A 15937-nucleotide genomic window follows, 5' to 3' on the forward strand; every position below is an offset into this window, starting at 1 on the left:
TCTCGGCTCGCTCTCTCTCTCTCTCTCTCTCTCCATGTCTCTCTCTCTCTCTCTCTCCCTCTCTGTCTCTCTCTCTCGTTTGTGACTGATCTGATACAAAGAAAATGAGAAATATATTTATTTATTTGTTAAAAATGGCAAAATAAATCAAAACTATGACTCTATAAGCTTGAAATACGATCAAATTGGCACATTTTCAGCAAAATTTCAGTTCATTTTTCAGAAAATCCATGCTGGGCACTATAGCCCAATTGAACCTGAGACCCGGGTGGAAATTTGCAGTACCACCATGGCTAGAACCCTATTGTGGACATAATTCACCATACCAAGGCGAGCAATGTGTCTTCTACGCATGTAAAACTGTTTCGTGTCTCCACCCCTGTGTGGGTTAGGGTTAGGGTTCGGCATTGTGTATCCCTGATTCCTGTTCTTGGAGTGTATCAGCCTCTTTGATGTGTCCCAGCTGGGACTGCCGCTTTGTTGAGGTGTATTCCTCTTCTGATGTGTATTCCTGTTCTGGTCACATGTTGACAAGTGTGAAGCGCATATCAAAGCCTCTCGGCCTCTTTAATGTTTATTCCTGTCAGGCATGTGACAAAATTTTGACTCTTTTATGTTTTCCTGTTGGGATGTATTGTTAATGCACTAGGTCGAGCAGTGAAAAAGGTCTGTGAAATAGGAGCGAAAGCAGAAATGGAGAAATAAGACTGAAAATAAACAACATGCAAGTATGTTGTCAAGATGGAAATTGTCACTCCTTATTTTCAAACTCGCAATTTCAAAAAGGTCATATCGCCAACCTGTAGTTACAGGATTACTTTATGCCTCTATTTCTTCTGCTATGATATTTCATATTTGCGCCCTGTGAGAGATTGGAGGCCTGTCCAGGGTGAACCCCACCTCTCGCCCAGTGACAGCCGGGATAGGCTCCACCCCTGCGACCTTAAGCAGGAATAGAAAATGAAACAATGAATGAATTCATCATATTTGCTACATACGACTTTGTGTCTTTAGCCTCCTGGTGCATGATGTCCAGTATCATGCGGCAGGCAGCTGAGCAACCCTCAGGGGTGGAGTGAATGCTGATTGGCTTCTCTGCTGCACCTGCATTTTCTTTGCGGTGGACATCAATCCTGCATCAGGAAGAAAGACAGAAATAAACATTTTACATCACACTTCTGTCCATACTGTCAATGTCCTGGAATTATCATGGATACATGTTCTAAGAAGAAAGTACAACTTCACCGCACGTTCTGGCAATCTAAAAATTAAGTCCCAAGTTTCTGACAGACAGAAAAAATACAGAACCTCAGCCATCAAAACCTGCCAGTCTTATGGAGCAAAGTACATGTGTGCAGGCAACTGAAAATTTTATGAGTGAACATTTTGTGTAAATGGATGGCCTAGCACCAAAGACATGAGGTCCCCTGGGGAGTCCGAAGGCCTGCCCCCACCGGGAAATTTAAAAAAAAATGGTGCAAATTGGTACATTCTAAGAGCACTTTTTTGGGTTTAAAACAGACAGTGGTGGGCACAGTTCCGATAATCTGATAACCAATAATTATCGAAGATAATGTTTTCATTATCGGATTATCTCTTTAGATAACTTTAAAAACCATTATCGGACTAATTATCTTGCGATAAATGTTTGTCCAATAATTTTTAGACCGATAACGTGGTAAATAAAGCTGAACAGCTACAAATATTTATAAAACTTAAAATCAGTTGAGCACCTACCTGTTAAATGTCTCGTAGCTGATGTGTAGTTCTACCCTCTGCAAAACAGAGAAGAGCTGCTTTAAAAAGAAACCGCTCTATCCTCTGTAGGCAAAGGAGAACTGGTCCCAAAAAAAAACAAAACTAATTTTTCTTAACCATATACTGATACGCGGGCAATATCACCCAAGTCATCCAGAGGCATACAGTTTTAACTTAACTTATTTTTAACTTAACTTTCAACTTTTACCAAACTAATGTCGGACAAGTTATTTAAATTAATGTCATGTCTGAAGTTTTATAAAGTGAAAATATCAGATATATGTTTTAGTTTTAAAGTAATGCGCTAATTTTTAAGGTTTTAGTGTGGATATATGCTGTGCCCAGAAGTGCATTATGGGTAGGATAGGGTAATCTCAGTACATTCATGACATGAGAAATGCATTTGAAACACTCTGATCAGGCTCTACGGACGACAGCATTAAACTCTAGTGCCTAAAGCTCTCATGAATATATTCTCTAGTTTTATAGACGTTGTTATTGTGTCTGCGTTTATTAAATTCCACGCATCTTAAATGTCGCAGACACGGATTATCTGGAATTTTGTTTTGGCAAGTTTTCCAGGTCTCTACTGGCCAGTAGTGTTCATTCGTCCTATTGACGTATCCCATAATCCCTTGCGTGCCAGAGAGTCGCTACAGTCAACAATATATAGAGAATCAACACGATGACAGTTGTGAATTAATATTATACTACAAAAATGTATTTTTTATGCTTTTCATCACGTTAATAAGAGACTGCTGCATGAGACCCTGAAAACTTGCTAAAACAATTATAACAAATAATCCGTGTCTGTTACTTTTAATCTGCGTGGAATTTAATAAACGCAAAGCGAATTTCGTACATATTATATATATTAGTCTGGAACAAAGAGGACAAACAGTGTTGTAAAGAACAATAATCAAGACGTTAAAGAGCAAACGTCACTTTCCCCCAGAACGACATGATCAGGAAGCGATTGTAGCTCACAGCAGCTCCCACTGAAAATAACGGAGAGACAGACTGTGATTCTCACATGTTTACATAAAATAAACACAATAACAACATCTATAAACCCAGAGAATATATTCATGAGAGTTTTAGGCACAATATAAAAATAGTTTTATGTTGCGATGTTAATGGTGTTGTCTGTGTGCAGCGGTTAAAGTGCAGCATGAGCAGAGCGTCTCAATGCGGTTGTCAATGTTACTGAGATCTCGTAGCGTGGCGACCTCTCTGAGGTTTTGCGGGATTTGAAACGTCAATAGGGCGAATAGCCAACATTTATGTGTCAAGACAATATTGAGTGCACGTTTTACAATGTAATAAAACATGCGCACAACATCATAAAACGTGCGCACACCATCATAAAAAGAGCACACAATATAATAAAATGAGCACCCCTTTTCTCCACATGCAAAACATTTTGCGATGACACTTCCAGGGCTCTGTAAAAATGTCTGTTTTTACAAATAAAAAAATGTAATATTTTACAAAAGCACATTTATCTGTAAACACCAACACACGTCACATTAACGTGTTGGTTTACATAATGAATGACTGAACCAATCAGTGTTTAGCAGAGGCACATTTTACCCAGAATCCTTTGCAATCTGTCTGTGTTTGTTACAAAACCTCAGAATTAGTGCATTATTCAACATTAAAAGATATATGTTATATTTTAACTTTGTGCAAATGACAGAATTGACATTAATGGAGTTATTCTATCAGTATTAATGTTATTTATAAATCAAAACCATAAGTCAGCACTGCTTTATTTTCCAAGACCTCCGCCTGACCGGAACATTGTGATTGGGTAGAGAGCTGAGCTTTGTGGCTGCTCTCAGCTTGCGTCTGTGCTGGAAGCCATGTAGTAAACAAGAGCTTCCAGCAGGGGGCAGGATGTTCAAAGACAGAAGTGTGGGCTCATTGTTTGGGTCTGTTGTTGCTTTTGATGCTACCAGAAGTGATTGTGGTGTTAAAAATCAAATTCAGTTTGTTAGTAGTTGTTAAGTTAGTAAATGTACCAGAGACAATACTGGAACTTATTGGTTATCGGTTATCTGTAACTTCCAATACATTTTTGGGTGGTTTATCATTTTATCTTTATCAAAGATAACTTTTCAGTTATCTGATTATCTGTTATCGAAGTTAATTTTTTGGTTATCTGTGCCCACCACTGAAAACAGAGTAGTGTTTGACTCTTATATTGGAACAAAATATGGCTCAAATCTTGATTTCATTCAAATTTATTTACTATCTTGCATGTACTGCATGCAATAAGTTTCCACAAATGTACTGACTGTCTGCATTAACTGACTTTAATTTTGCTTTCATAGTTTTCATTCTACATTATACAAATTCTAAGTGTGTCTTATAAAACAAATCAATTTCTGCTTTTAGTAAATAATGCACTTAAAGACATCATGACTATTGCCAATGAGAAGTCTTTATCATTTATAAGTCATTTAAAATTGATGCAATAGTTTAAAAAAAAATAAATTATTAAAAGATCATCACCAGATCAATACAGCATATTGATGCCAAATACCACCAGAATGCAGCACTTTCAAATGCCACCAATTGTAACATAATAAACAATAATAAAAGTCATAATCAGTGAATATAGCTGTACAGTATTTAGCACAGTGGTTTAATTTCAGGTCAAAATATTTTATTTTACAAACTATCTCATCATTTTTGAATGATTTGACAATTATAGAGTAAAAATGGAAGTGAATCAATTGTAAAGACTGAAAGACATTTCTGTAAGATGTATTTTATCCATAAGGTCAAGTGAGAGGGGGAAGTGTTGGCTTTTTAAATACTTGAAAGAGGATTTAGTACTGCTATAACAGACTGATGCAGCAGGTGGCAGCAATGCAACAATAAGGATGCCGGCTGCCATTAAATGCCACAGAAGAAGAGAGGATACGTTTGATTTACTGCACAGCCTCAAAAAACCAACATGGGTGTTGCTGGTTTTTATATTATATGAACGTAAGTATAAGGCTGGGTTCACACAGCAAGATAATTAGGCCGATATCGGACCCTATCTTCCCCTTCCGACATTCTTAAGGACGCCCCGACAATTGGGATGATGCTAAAGATAATCTTATCCGTGTGCGGTGTGTTAAGAGCACTCTGATCTGCTCAGAAGGGCGTCAGGAGCGCTCCGATCGCAAATTGGGGATATTCAAAATGTTGGATTTTTTTGGCCCGATATCGCAGTGTGTGTTGTGTCCTCCGACCACAAATGAGCACGCAGCCTGCTGAATGTGATGAGTAGCCAATCAGAAAGTGAGGTGACGGACGTACGGAGTGGAAAATAAAATAAAACAGCTCTTCTGACTTACCAGAAAGTCCGGTGGTGGCGCTGTCTCCACTCCTTTAAAGAACACCTTTTCTTTTTGTATTGTTTTTTCCCTCTTTTAAATAGTCCACAAAGTATCTCCATTTGTTTACTCTGAAGTCACGTTTAATCTCGAGAGATTTTGCGAGATTTCCTGTCTGACCTGAAAATGTTGGTGTGTGAAATCTGTTGGTGTGTGGTGTTGTTGTCCTCACCGTGTGGCTGAACACCACACACTGTACCACCAAACCTGTTAGATCCATGATTTTTTATCTTCACGTGTGTGGTCTCACAGGTTTTGGAAACCTAAAGATAATTTTAAAATCCTGTTGTGTGAACCAGGCTTAACATGTAGCTTCTATGATATAGAATCAAGTTTTATGGGTGAACACATTCAAATCATGTAGTTTTAACATAACGTGCAACAACTTAAAATTTAACTTGCTCTGTGAACATAATAAAATTATTGAAAGCATTTCCTCCCAGGTAAAATGTGTTAACAGAGCCAGAAACAATTTTACTGAGTGACCTAAATGTAAATTTGTTGGGTGAACATGATGAAGTTGTGATACTGTTACTTAATTACAATGGGTGAGGCCAACTAGATTTGTGAGGGTAAGTCCCTTTGCCTGCTCGCTTATTTGCGCTCGGGGTCGCCACAGCAAATCCAAGGTGGATCTCCATAAATTGTGCTGATCCAACACAGCAAAGTAAAGTTGATATATAACTGTCCTAGGGGTAGTGGCCAGTACGAAAGGTTCCCAGTTCAAACCCGATGCCTGCTACATTTCTCCATGTAATGTGCAGTTGTGCCAGGAAGGGCATCCAGTGTCAAACCTGTGCCACTTCAACATGCAGATCAACCTCAGATTTGCTGTGGCAACCCCAAGCGCAAACAAGTTTGTTTTTCTCTCTGCTGCCTTTCTCTCCTTGAAGCACAGCCGTGATGTCACCAGAAAAGTTATGCTAAATGGGGCTCAAATGTTTGGAAACATTTTAACCAAATTACTCTGCAAGGCAGACCTTGTTTTTCCACGGCAGTACAAAGGTGAGGCAGGATCCTCTGAGAAGGAAACACAATGTGGCTGATTTGGATGCTGACGAAGAGGGACAATCATCTCCGTAAGCTAATTAGCTAGTTAGCTGCTAACATTAACGTCTATAGTCTACTTACTTTTATTGATAGCTGTAAACGTCAACATTAACAATTTAATTTTTCTAAGCACACATATGTGTTTGCTGTAATGTTATAACAGTGATGTCATGTTTGAATAGGAATATGTTTGAATGTGGTAACGCTAATGTTTTAAATCAAATCAAATCAATTTTATTTATATAGCACCAAATCACAACAAACAGTTGCCCCAAGGCGCTTTATATTGTAAGGCAAGGCCATACAATAATTACAGAAAAACCCCAACGGTCAAAACGACCCCCTGTGAGCAAGCACTTGGTGACAGTGGGAAGGAAAAACTCCCTTTTAACAGGAAGAAACCTCCAGCAGAACCAGGCTCAGGGAGGGGCAGTCTTCTGCTGGGACTGGTTGGGGCTGAGGGAGAGAACCAGGAAAAAGACATGCTGTGGAGGGGAGCAGAGATCAATCACTAATGATTAAATGCAGAGTGGTGCATACAGAGCAAAAAGAGAAAGAAACACTCAGTGCATCATGGGAACCCCCCAGCAGTCTAAGTCTATAGCAGCATAACTAAGGGATGGTTCAGGGTCACCTGATCCAGCCCTAACAATAAGCTTTAGCAAAAAGGAAAGTTTTAAGCCTAATCTTAAAAGTAGAGAGGGTGTCTGTCTCCCTGATCTGAATTGGGAGCTGATTCCAGAGGAGAGGAGCCTGAAAGCTGAAGGCTCTGCCTCCCATTCTACTCTTACAAACCCTAGGAACTACAAGTAAGCCTGCAGTCTGAGAGCCAAAGGCTCTATTGGGGTGATATGGTACTATAAGGTCCCTAAGATAAGATGGGACCTGATTATTCAAAACCTTATAAGTAAGAAGAAGAATTTTAAATTCTATTCTAGAATTAACAGGAAGCCAATGAAGAGAGGCCAATATGGGTGAGATATGCTCTCTCCTTCTAGTCCCCGTCAGTACTCGAGCTGCAGCATTTTGAATTAACTGAAGGCTTTTCAGGGAACTTTTAGGACAACCTGATAATAATGAATTACAATAGTCCAGCCTAGAGGAAATAAATGCATGAATTAGTTTTTCAGCATCACTCTGAGACAAGACCTTTCTAATTTTTAGATATTGCGTAAATGCAAAAAAGCACTCCTACATATTTGTTTAATATGCACATTGAATGACATATCCTGATCAAAAATGACTCCAAGATTTCTCACAGTATTACTGGAGGTCAGGGTAATGCCATCCAGAGTAAGGATCTGGTTAGACACCATGTTTATAAGATTTGTGGGGCCAAGTACAATAACTTCAGTCTTATCTGAGTTTAAAAGCAGGAAATTAGAGCTCATCCATGTTTTTATGTCTGTAAAACAATCCTGCAGTTTAGCTAATTGGTGTGTGTCCTCTGGCTTCATGGATAGATAAAGCTGGGTATCATCTGCGTAACAATGAAAATTTAAGCAATGTTGTCTAATAATACTGCCTAAGGGAAGCATGTATAAAGTGAATAAAATTGGTCCTAGAACAGAACCTTGTGGAACTCCATAATTAACCTTAGTCTGTGAAGAAGATTCCCCATTTACATGAACAAATTGTAATCTATTAGATAAATATGATTCAAACTACCGCAGTGCAGTGCCTTTAATACCTATGGCATGCTCTAATCTCTGTAATAAAATTTTATGGTCAACAGTATCAAAAGCAGCACTGAGGTCTAACAGAACAAGCACAGAGATGAGTCCACTGTCTGAGGCCATAAGAAGATCATTTGTAACCTTCACTAATGCTGTTTCTGTACTATGATGAATTCTAAAACCTGACTGAAACTCTTCAAATAGACCATTCCTCTGCAGATGATCAGTTAGCTGTTTTACAACTACCCTTTCAAGAATTTTTGAGAGAAAAGGAAGGTTGGAGATTGGCCTATAATTAGCTAAGATAGCTGGGTCAAATGATGGCTTTTTAAGTAATGGTTTAATTAATGCCACCTTAAAAGCCTGTGGTACATAGCCAACTAATAAAGACAGATTGATCATATTTAAGATCGAAGCATTAATTAATGGTAGGGCTTCCTTGAGCAGCCTGGTAGGAATGGGGTCTGAAAGCAGCCAAAGAGAACGATATGTCTTTGGGATGGTTATGAGTAATTTTTTCTCTAATAGTTAAAATTTTATTAGCAAAGAAAGTCATGAAGTCATTACTAAAAGTTAAAGGAATACTCAGCTCAGTAGAGCTCTGACTCTTTGTCAGCCTGGCTACAGTGCTGAAAAGAAACCTGGGGTTGCTGTTATGTGTCGACGCGGGTTGAGGAGCGGACCTGCGTCAGACGGAACCCAGCGCTAAAAATAACCAGAAAGCGGTTCCAGTAACAAAAACAATTTATTTATTTCACCCGCTGGTGCATAATAAAGTGTAAAAACTGAAATAGCGTCCTTCTGGTGGAGTGAAGGCTGGCACGCTCTCCAGCGCCCAAAAGGATCGAAGCCCGGCACTCCTGGACCCACTATTACCGCCAACCACCCCCCAGGTGGACACGACAAACCGACTCTCTGCGAAGGATAGAAGAGGTGAGGTAAGTCAGCAGTTACAACTAATATCCTTCAAAAGACACACACTATCAGCAACACATTCAGGTCTGTATTTTGCGCTTTATGCAAATGAGCAGCTTCTCACAACAGGTGGAGGATCACTTGTCCGCACGTCTCAGCAGTGAGAAGCAAGCTGCACAATTCTCATCACAATTCAAATATACTGCGTAACAAAATACCAAGTTACTATCAACAATTAGTCAAACACTTAATCACCTCTGATGTGTGCTGACAGCATGTGTCCCTCACCCTTCCTCCTTCACGGGCTCGATGTGTCAAACCCAGGCGCGGTCCTCAGCGTCTCACAAACGAACATCACAAGGTCGAGTTCCCGGCAGTTCTGCTTGAATCACACATGACTTAAATGCAGAACGCCATCCAATTATCTGCTTCAGCTGAAAGTCTTTAAGGCTGCACGTGAGCACCATTCACAGGTGCTGCACATGATGTTGATGAGGGTGAAGGACTCTTCAGCCAGCACCTTCTCCACAGACAAATCAGTTTTCATGCCACCTGGAGAGCAAAGAAAAGAAAAGAACACCAAAATGTCCAGCCACACCCCCCAACACACAACAGTTGCTCTTATTTTCTTCAATTAGTGATGAGTAGTAAGATGTCCTAGCTTTACGGAGGGCTTTTTTATAGAGCAACAGACAATTTTTCCAGGCTAAGTGAAGATCTTCCAAATTAGTGAGACTCCATTTCCTCTCCAACTTACGGGTTATCTACTTTAAGCTGCGAGTTTGTGAGTTATACCACGGAGTCAGGCACTTCTGATTTAAGGCTCTCTTTTTCAGAGGAGCTACAGCATCCAAAGTTGTCCTCAATGAGGATATAAAACTATTGATGAGATAATCTATCTCACTCACAGAGTTTAGGTAGCTACTCTGCCCTGTGTTGGTATATGGCATTGGAGAACATAAAGAAGGAATCATATCCTTAAACCTAGTTACAGCGCTTTCTGAATGACTTCTACTGTAATGAAACGTATTCCCCACTGCTGGGTAGTCCATCAGAGTAAATGTAAATGTTATTAAGAAATTATCAGACAGAAGGGAGTTTTCAGGGAATACTGTTAAGTCTTCAATTTCCATACCATAAGTCAGAACAAGATCTAAGGTATGATTAAAGTGGTGGGTGGACTCATTTACATTTTGAGCAAAGCCAATCGAGTCTAACAATAGATTAAATGCAGTGTTGAGGCTTTCATTCTCAGCATCTGTGTGGATGTTAAAATTGCCCACTATAATTATCTTATCTGAGCTAAGCACTAAGTCAGACAAAAGGTCCGAAAATTCACAGAGAAAGTCACAGTAACGACCAGGTGGACGATAGATAACAACAAATAAAACTGTTTTTTGGGACTTCCAATTTGGATGGACAAGACTAAGAGACAAGCTTTCAAATGAATTAAAGCTCTGTCTGGGTTTTTGATTAATTAATAAGCTGGAGTGGAAGATTGCTGCTAATCCTCCGCCTCGGCCCGTGCTACGAGCGTTCTGGCAGTTAGTGTGACTCAGGGGTGTTGACTCATTTAAACTAACATATTCATCCTGCTGTAACCAGGTTTCTGTAAGGCAGAATAAATCAATATGTTGATCAATTATTATATCATTTACTAACAGGGACTTAGAAGAGAGAGATCTAATGTTTAATAGACCACATTTAACTGTTTTAGTCTGTGGTGCAGTTGAAGGTGTTATATTATTTTTTCTTTTTGAATTTTTATGATTAGATTTTTACTGGTTATTGGTGGTCTGGGAGCAGGCATCATCTCTACGGGGATGGGGTAATGAGGGGATGGCAGGGGGAGAGAAGCTGCAGAGAGGTGTGTAAGACTACAACTCTGCTTCCTGGTCCCAACCCTGGATAGTCACGGTTTGGAGGATTTAAGAAAATTGGCCAGATTTCTAGAAATGAGAGCTGCTCCATCCAAAGTGGGATGGATGCCGTCTCTCCTAACAAGACCAGGTTTTCCCCAGAAGCTTTGCCAATTATCTATGAAGCCCACCTCATTTTTTGGACACCACTCAGACAGACAGCAATTCAGGGAGAACATGCGGCTAAACATGTTTTACAGAATGATTCTTTCCTTGTTACCAAGACAACAACATACACACGTCAGCAAGCAAATATCCTGACTGAAGCAAACTCCAACATGTTGGTTACGGACATGAGCCCAAACTCACTTCACCACAATGATGGAAAAGAAACATGATACAACCTTTGAGAAGATCAGTCTGTCTCTGTCTCTCTCTCTCTCTCTGGTGCATGCTGTGAGTTTGGGCGTGAATGAGGGTCGCAGGTGAGAGTGTGACGCAGTTCTGGTGAGGTGGCGTTTTTTTCCCTTTTCGGTTTGTTTGTTAGTTGTTTTTTTATTGTTTTGACTGGTTTGCGTGTGGTTTTGTGTGTTTTTTGCAGCGGGTTTTGGTGCGGATGGTGTCTGGCCCTCACGGAGTGAGGGTGGTCCCGGACCCGGCTGTGTCTTTGGAGGATGTCCTCCTGGCTGTGGGTGAGCAGGTCGGACATGGGAACTTAACGTTTGCGTCCAGGATGAACAGAGCCGTGGTGGTTTTTCTGTCAGAGGAGCGTTTCTCTGCTCAGCTTGTTGAATGTGGGGTTTATCTGAATGATTCTTACGTGCAGGCTTCTCCTCTTTACAGTCCGTCCACTAAAATCATTATTTCCGAGGTTCCTCCGTTTGTTTCAAATGAAGCTGTCAGTCGGGAGCTGCAGAGGTCTGGGAAGTTTGCCAGCAGTTTTAAGATGATCGGACTGGGCTGTAAGAGCGAGAAACTTCGCCACGTTTTGTCCTTCCATCGTCAGGTGTTCATGTTCCTGAACTGTCCGACCCAGACTCTGGATGTGTCCTTCAGAGTCAAACATGAAGACTCTTTTTACATGGTGAATGTGGGGACGTCAGTCACAAATGTCTCGCATGTCTGCACAAACGCGATGTTTCTGGGGCGTCAGTGTCGATGGCCCCAGGTCCAGTTCCGGGGCCTTCGGCCTCGGGGTTCGGGGACCCGGTGTCGGTGTCTGATCTGGGGGAGGGGCCCAGCGTGCAGGAGGAGGTCTTTTCTCCACAGTGTACTCCAAACCCCCACTGGGTCAAAGCATTAATGATGACAACATGGATTATGATTCGGACTCCAGCATGTCAACCACTGGTTCCTTCTCTCACAGCAGTGATCTGGACACACTTCAGGACATCAATAGCTTCTTGGATGATTCATTTGGTAAATCAGTGAGAGTTGCAGATTATTTTCCCGACACGGAGAATTTTGTGAAATCTGTTAAAGTGTTGAGGAGGCTCGTTGGCTTGGACCTGCTGAAAGAGAAGAAGCAGTACAGACTCAGGAAATATATCACTGCTTTGGGGAGGAATCTCTGTCAAAGTGGGGGTGAGGTCGCAGGGGTCGTAAATCCACCAGATAGAGTATGAGTGTGTCTCACCGGGTGTTCTATCTTCTCTATTTGTCTTTCTCTCTGTTTTCTCGTCACTCAGTCCACATGCAGTATCTGAAGGTGGGCTCTTTGAACATGAACGGTGGCAGGGACGGCCGGAGGAGGGCTTTGGTCTCTGAGCTCTTTGAACAAAAGGGGCTACAGGTGTTGTTCCTGCGGGAGACTCACTCTGACACAGTTAATGAAGTGGACTGGGCTCGGTGGTGGAGGAGACCTTTTTATTAGAGTCATGGCTCCAACATCAGTGCTGGAGTGGCGGGTTTGTTTTCGCCTCGACTTGATATCACTGTTTTATCCACCACTGAGATCGTTCAGGGTCGAGTTCTTTTGGTCAGGGCTCAGGTCGAGGGGTTGACCATGGTGTTTACAAATATTTACGGACACAATGAGGGCTCGGAGCGGGTGGGGTTATTTAAATGGGTGAGGGACATTTTAGTTCAGCAGGATCCTGGTGACTGTTTGGTGCTGGGGGGTGACTTCAACTGCACTGTGGATATGTCAATGGATCGGGTTGGTGAGGAGCCACATTTGGAGTCGGTTTCCTCACTGGCTGTTTTTTTTTTTACGTGAGGTGGATTTACTGGACACATGGAGGGTCACACACCCACAGGACAGACAGTACACATGGGTTCAGGTTTCAGATGGGGTGGTGTCTGCAGCCAGGCTTGACCGGATTTATATGTCACACTCATTCAGGAACAGATTACCCAAGAGTTTCATTCAGCCAGTTGGTTTTTCAGACCATCATCTCATCAACACAGAAATATTTCACTCACACACTCAGAGTTTCAACACGTACTGGAAATTCAACACCAAACTTTTGCACGACAGGGCGTTTTGTAATTTATTTGAATCTTTTTGTGTTTTCTGGAGGGGAAGGAAGGAGACATCTGGGACAGTGAGTCAGTGGTGGGAGGCCGGCAAAACTCAGGTTCGGGTTTTGTGTCAACAGTACACTTCCTATTCCACAGCTAGGGTCAAGGTAGCCATGGCAACACTCGAGAAGGACATTATTGTCATTCAGGCCAACCTCCAAACAGCTGGCCATGCTGGTCGGGAGCCCCGACCAGCATGGCCTGCTGCAGGGGAAGAGGGCAGAGCTGGGTGCACTGTTACATGAGAGGGTGAAAGGGGCAATGGTGAGGGCTCGCCTTGTGAACATCAGGGACATGGATGCACCCAATTCCTTCTTCTTCAATCTGGAGACGAAGACTTCTCATCAGAAGCTGATGACCTGTCTTCGCCTTCCTGACGGATGGGTGACGAGTGATTCGGTGGAGATGTGGAGACATGCTAGGGACTTCTACTCGGCTCTCTACGATGCTGTAGACTGTGATGGGGCCTGTGCGGCTGACCTTCTGAGAGATCTCCCCCAGCTGGTGACCTTGGTGCAAGCGGCCTTGGACTCCCCCATCACGTCGGATGAACTGACAACGGCAGTGCAGCAGATGGCATCTGGGAAAGCTCCGGGGATCGACGGATATCCAGTGGATTTTTATAAACACTTCTGGGGCTTTCTCAGTGCTGATCTTCTGGAGATGTTGCAGGAGAGCATTGCGGCGGGCTGCTTGCCCACGTCTTGTTGCCATGCTGTTCTGTCCCTCTTGCCTAAAGCCCCTTTCACACCGGGGCTGCTCCCAGTTGCTTCCTGTGGTGTCACGACGACGCAGGAATTTCTGCATCAGGTGCGTGCAGCAGGGGGCAGAGAGGAAGTGAGAATGCAGCCTGCAGGTTCTCTGCACAGAGAAGTCAGAGTGCACAGTTTGGCTGCAGACAGACTGTGCACTCTGACTTCTCTTTATATTTGTTCTTGTGCAGAGCTGCACTCTGAGTTCTGTTATAGTTTATCTTTCCTCCTTTGACCGCGAGATGCGTGCACGACAACAGGTTTAATTTTTCGGCACCCGAATTGCTTCCTCCTTTGCGCCCCTCACGCTGTTGTGGCGCCGAGCTGCATCATCTGGGCACCGAGTTGCTTCCATGTGGCGTCGTCATAATGACGCACGGCACAACCGGGAGCAACCGGGAGCACCCCCGGTGTGAAAGGGGCTTAAGAAAGGAGATCTTACCCTATTGCAGAACTGGAGACCAGTTGCACTTCTCTGTGAGGATTCTAAACTTTTTTCTAAGGTACTGGCGAACGGGTTGAAAAATGTCCTGGATTTTATTGTTCACAAGGACCAGTCTTTTTGTGTGCCCGATAGAACAATTATGGACAACCTTTTTTTGATGAGGGATCTGTATGATCTGTGCAATACTGGGGATTTGGTTTGCGGGTTTGTGTCACTTGATCAGGAGAAGGCGTTTGATCGGGTTCATCACGGGTTTTTGTTTTCCACTATGAGGGCGTTTGGCTTTGGTGAGGGGTTTATTTCATTTGTTGGGGTATTGTATAATGGGGCTTCATGTTTGGTTAAGGTTGGGGGAGGGTTGAGCTCCCCAGTCCCCGTAACGTGGGGTATAAGACAGGGCTGCCCTGTCTCAGGTCAGCTGTACTGCTTAGTCATTGAGAGACTCTTGTGTCGCCTTAGAGCCAGGCTGTCTGGCCTTGTTTTGCTGGGTTGTCAACTATCTACTCCTCTGATGCTCTCTGCTTATGCAGATGACATCACGGTTTTTGTCACGAATCAGGCGGACGTTGATGGGTTATTCAATAGTTTACGGCTCTATGAGATGGGAACCTCTGCAAGAGTGAACTGGGAGAAGAATGAGGCTGTCCTGATGGGGAGGTGGCAGGAAGGGGCAGCTCCCTGTCTGCAACATGGTCTGTCGATGGGGAGTGGAGGGTTTGGGTGTGTGAGGGATCTGGGTGTGTTTCTGGGGACGGATGGGTATCGTCGGAGGAATTGGGAGGGCTTGGTGGAGAAGGTGTGTGCCAGACTGTCCAAATGGTGATGGTTGCTGCCCCAGATGACCTATAGGGGGTGGGTTCCGGTCGCTTCGGCGCTGTGGCACAGACTGTCTGTCCTCCCTCCACCACGGGGCCTGATTGAGCAGTTGCAGCGGTTATTGGTTGACTTTTTCTGGTCAGGCCATCACTGGATCAGAGCTCCTGTGTTGTACATGCCACTTCATGAAGGAGGACAGGGGCTGGTGGACATTTCTGCTGGGGTGTCGACCTTCAGGTTGCAGGCTGCTCAGAGACTGTTGTACACCTCAGGACTGAGCTGGCAGGAAACAGCACGTGTCCTGCTGAAGAGGGAGGCTGATCTTGGGTATGACAAACATCTGTTCCTCCTACATCGGCGGGACGTCATCGGGACGTGCACCTTGGCTTTTTACCAGTCAGTTCTCCAGGCATGGCAGGTCCTCTATGTGCACAGGGACAATGTAGGCACACCAGGGATGTGGCTGTTTGAGGAACCTCCTTTCTTCAATGACTTTGTTAGCTCTCCTGGTTTGTCATCTGCCACTCTGCGATCCTGCCTGAGGGAGGCGGGTTGGACCAAATCGGGCCATCTACTGCACACGTCTGTTCAGAGGCTGGCAGAGTCGGCGGGAGTTCGGTCCTCCAGGATGCTGCTCAGGGTGGTGGAGGAGGTTTGTACTTCCCTGCCAGGGCCACACAGAGCATTTGCTGAGAACCGTACCGTCTGACCAGTGGGGTGATCAATGTGACTACATGTTCCCCTCTCTGAC

General features: G+C 43.3%; 1 protein-coding gene across 1 annotated transcript in view; it reads right to left on the reverse strand.

Annotated features, from left to right (window-relative positions):
• The window catches only part of igf2bp1 (insulin-like growth factor 2 mRNA binding protein 1), a 268477-nt gene that overhangs the window by 125605 nt on the left and 126935 nt on the right, over positions 1–15937 (reverse strand). The window contains exon 7 of the mRNA XM_034190879.1: positions 999–1133. Within this exon, the coding sequence (XP_034046770.1) occupies positions 999–1133 (135 nt within the window). The remainder of the gene's footprint in view (positions 1–998; positions 1134–15937) is intronic.

The sequence above is a fragment of the Thalassophryne amazonica genome, chromosome 16 (genome assembly GCF_902500255.1).
Source record: "Thalassophryne amazonica chromosome 16, fThaAma1.1, whole genome shotgun sequence".
Taxonomy (NCBI): domain Eukaryota; kingdom Metazoa; phylum Chordata; class Actinopteri; order Batrachoidiformes; family Batrachoididae; genus Thalassophryne; species Thalassophryne amazonica.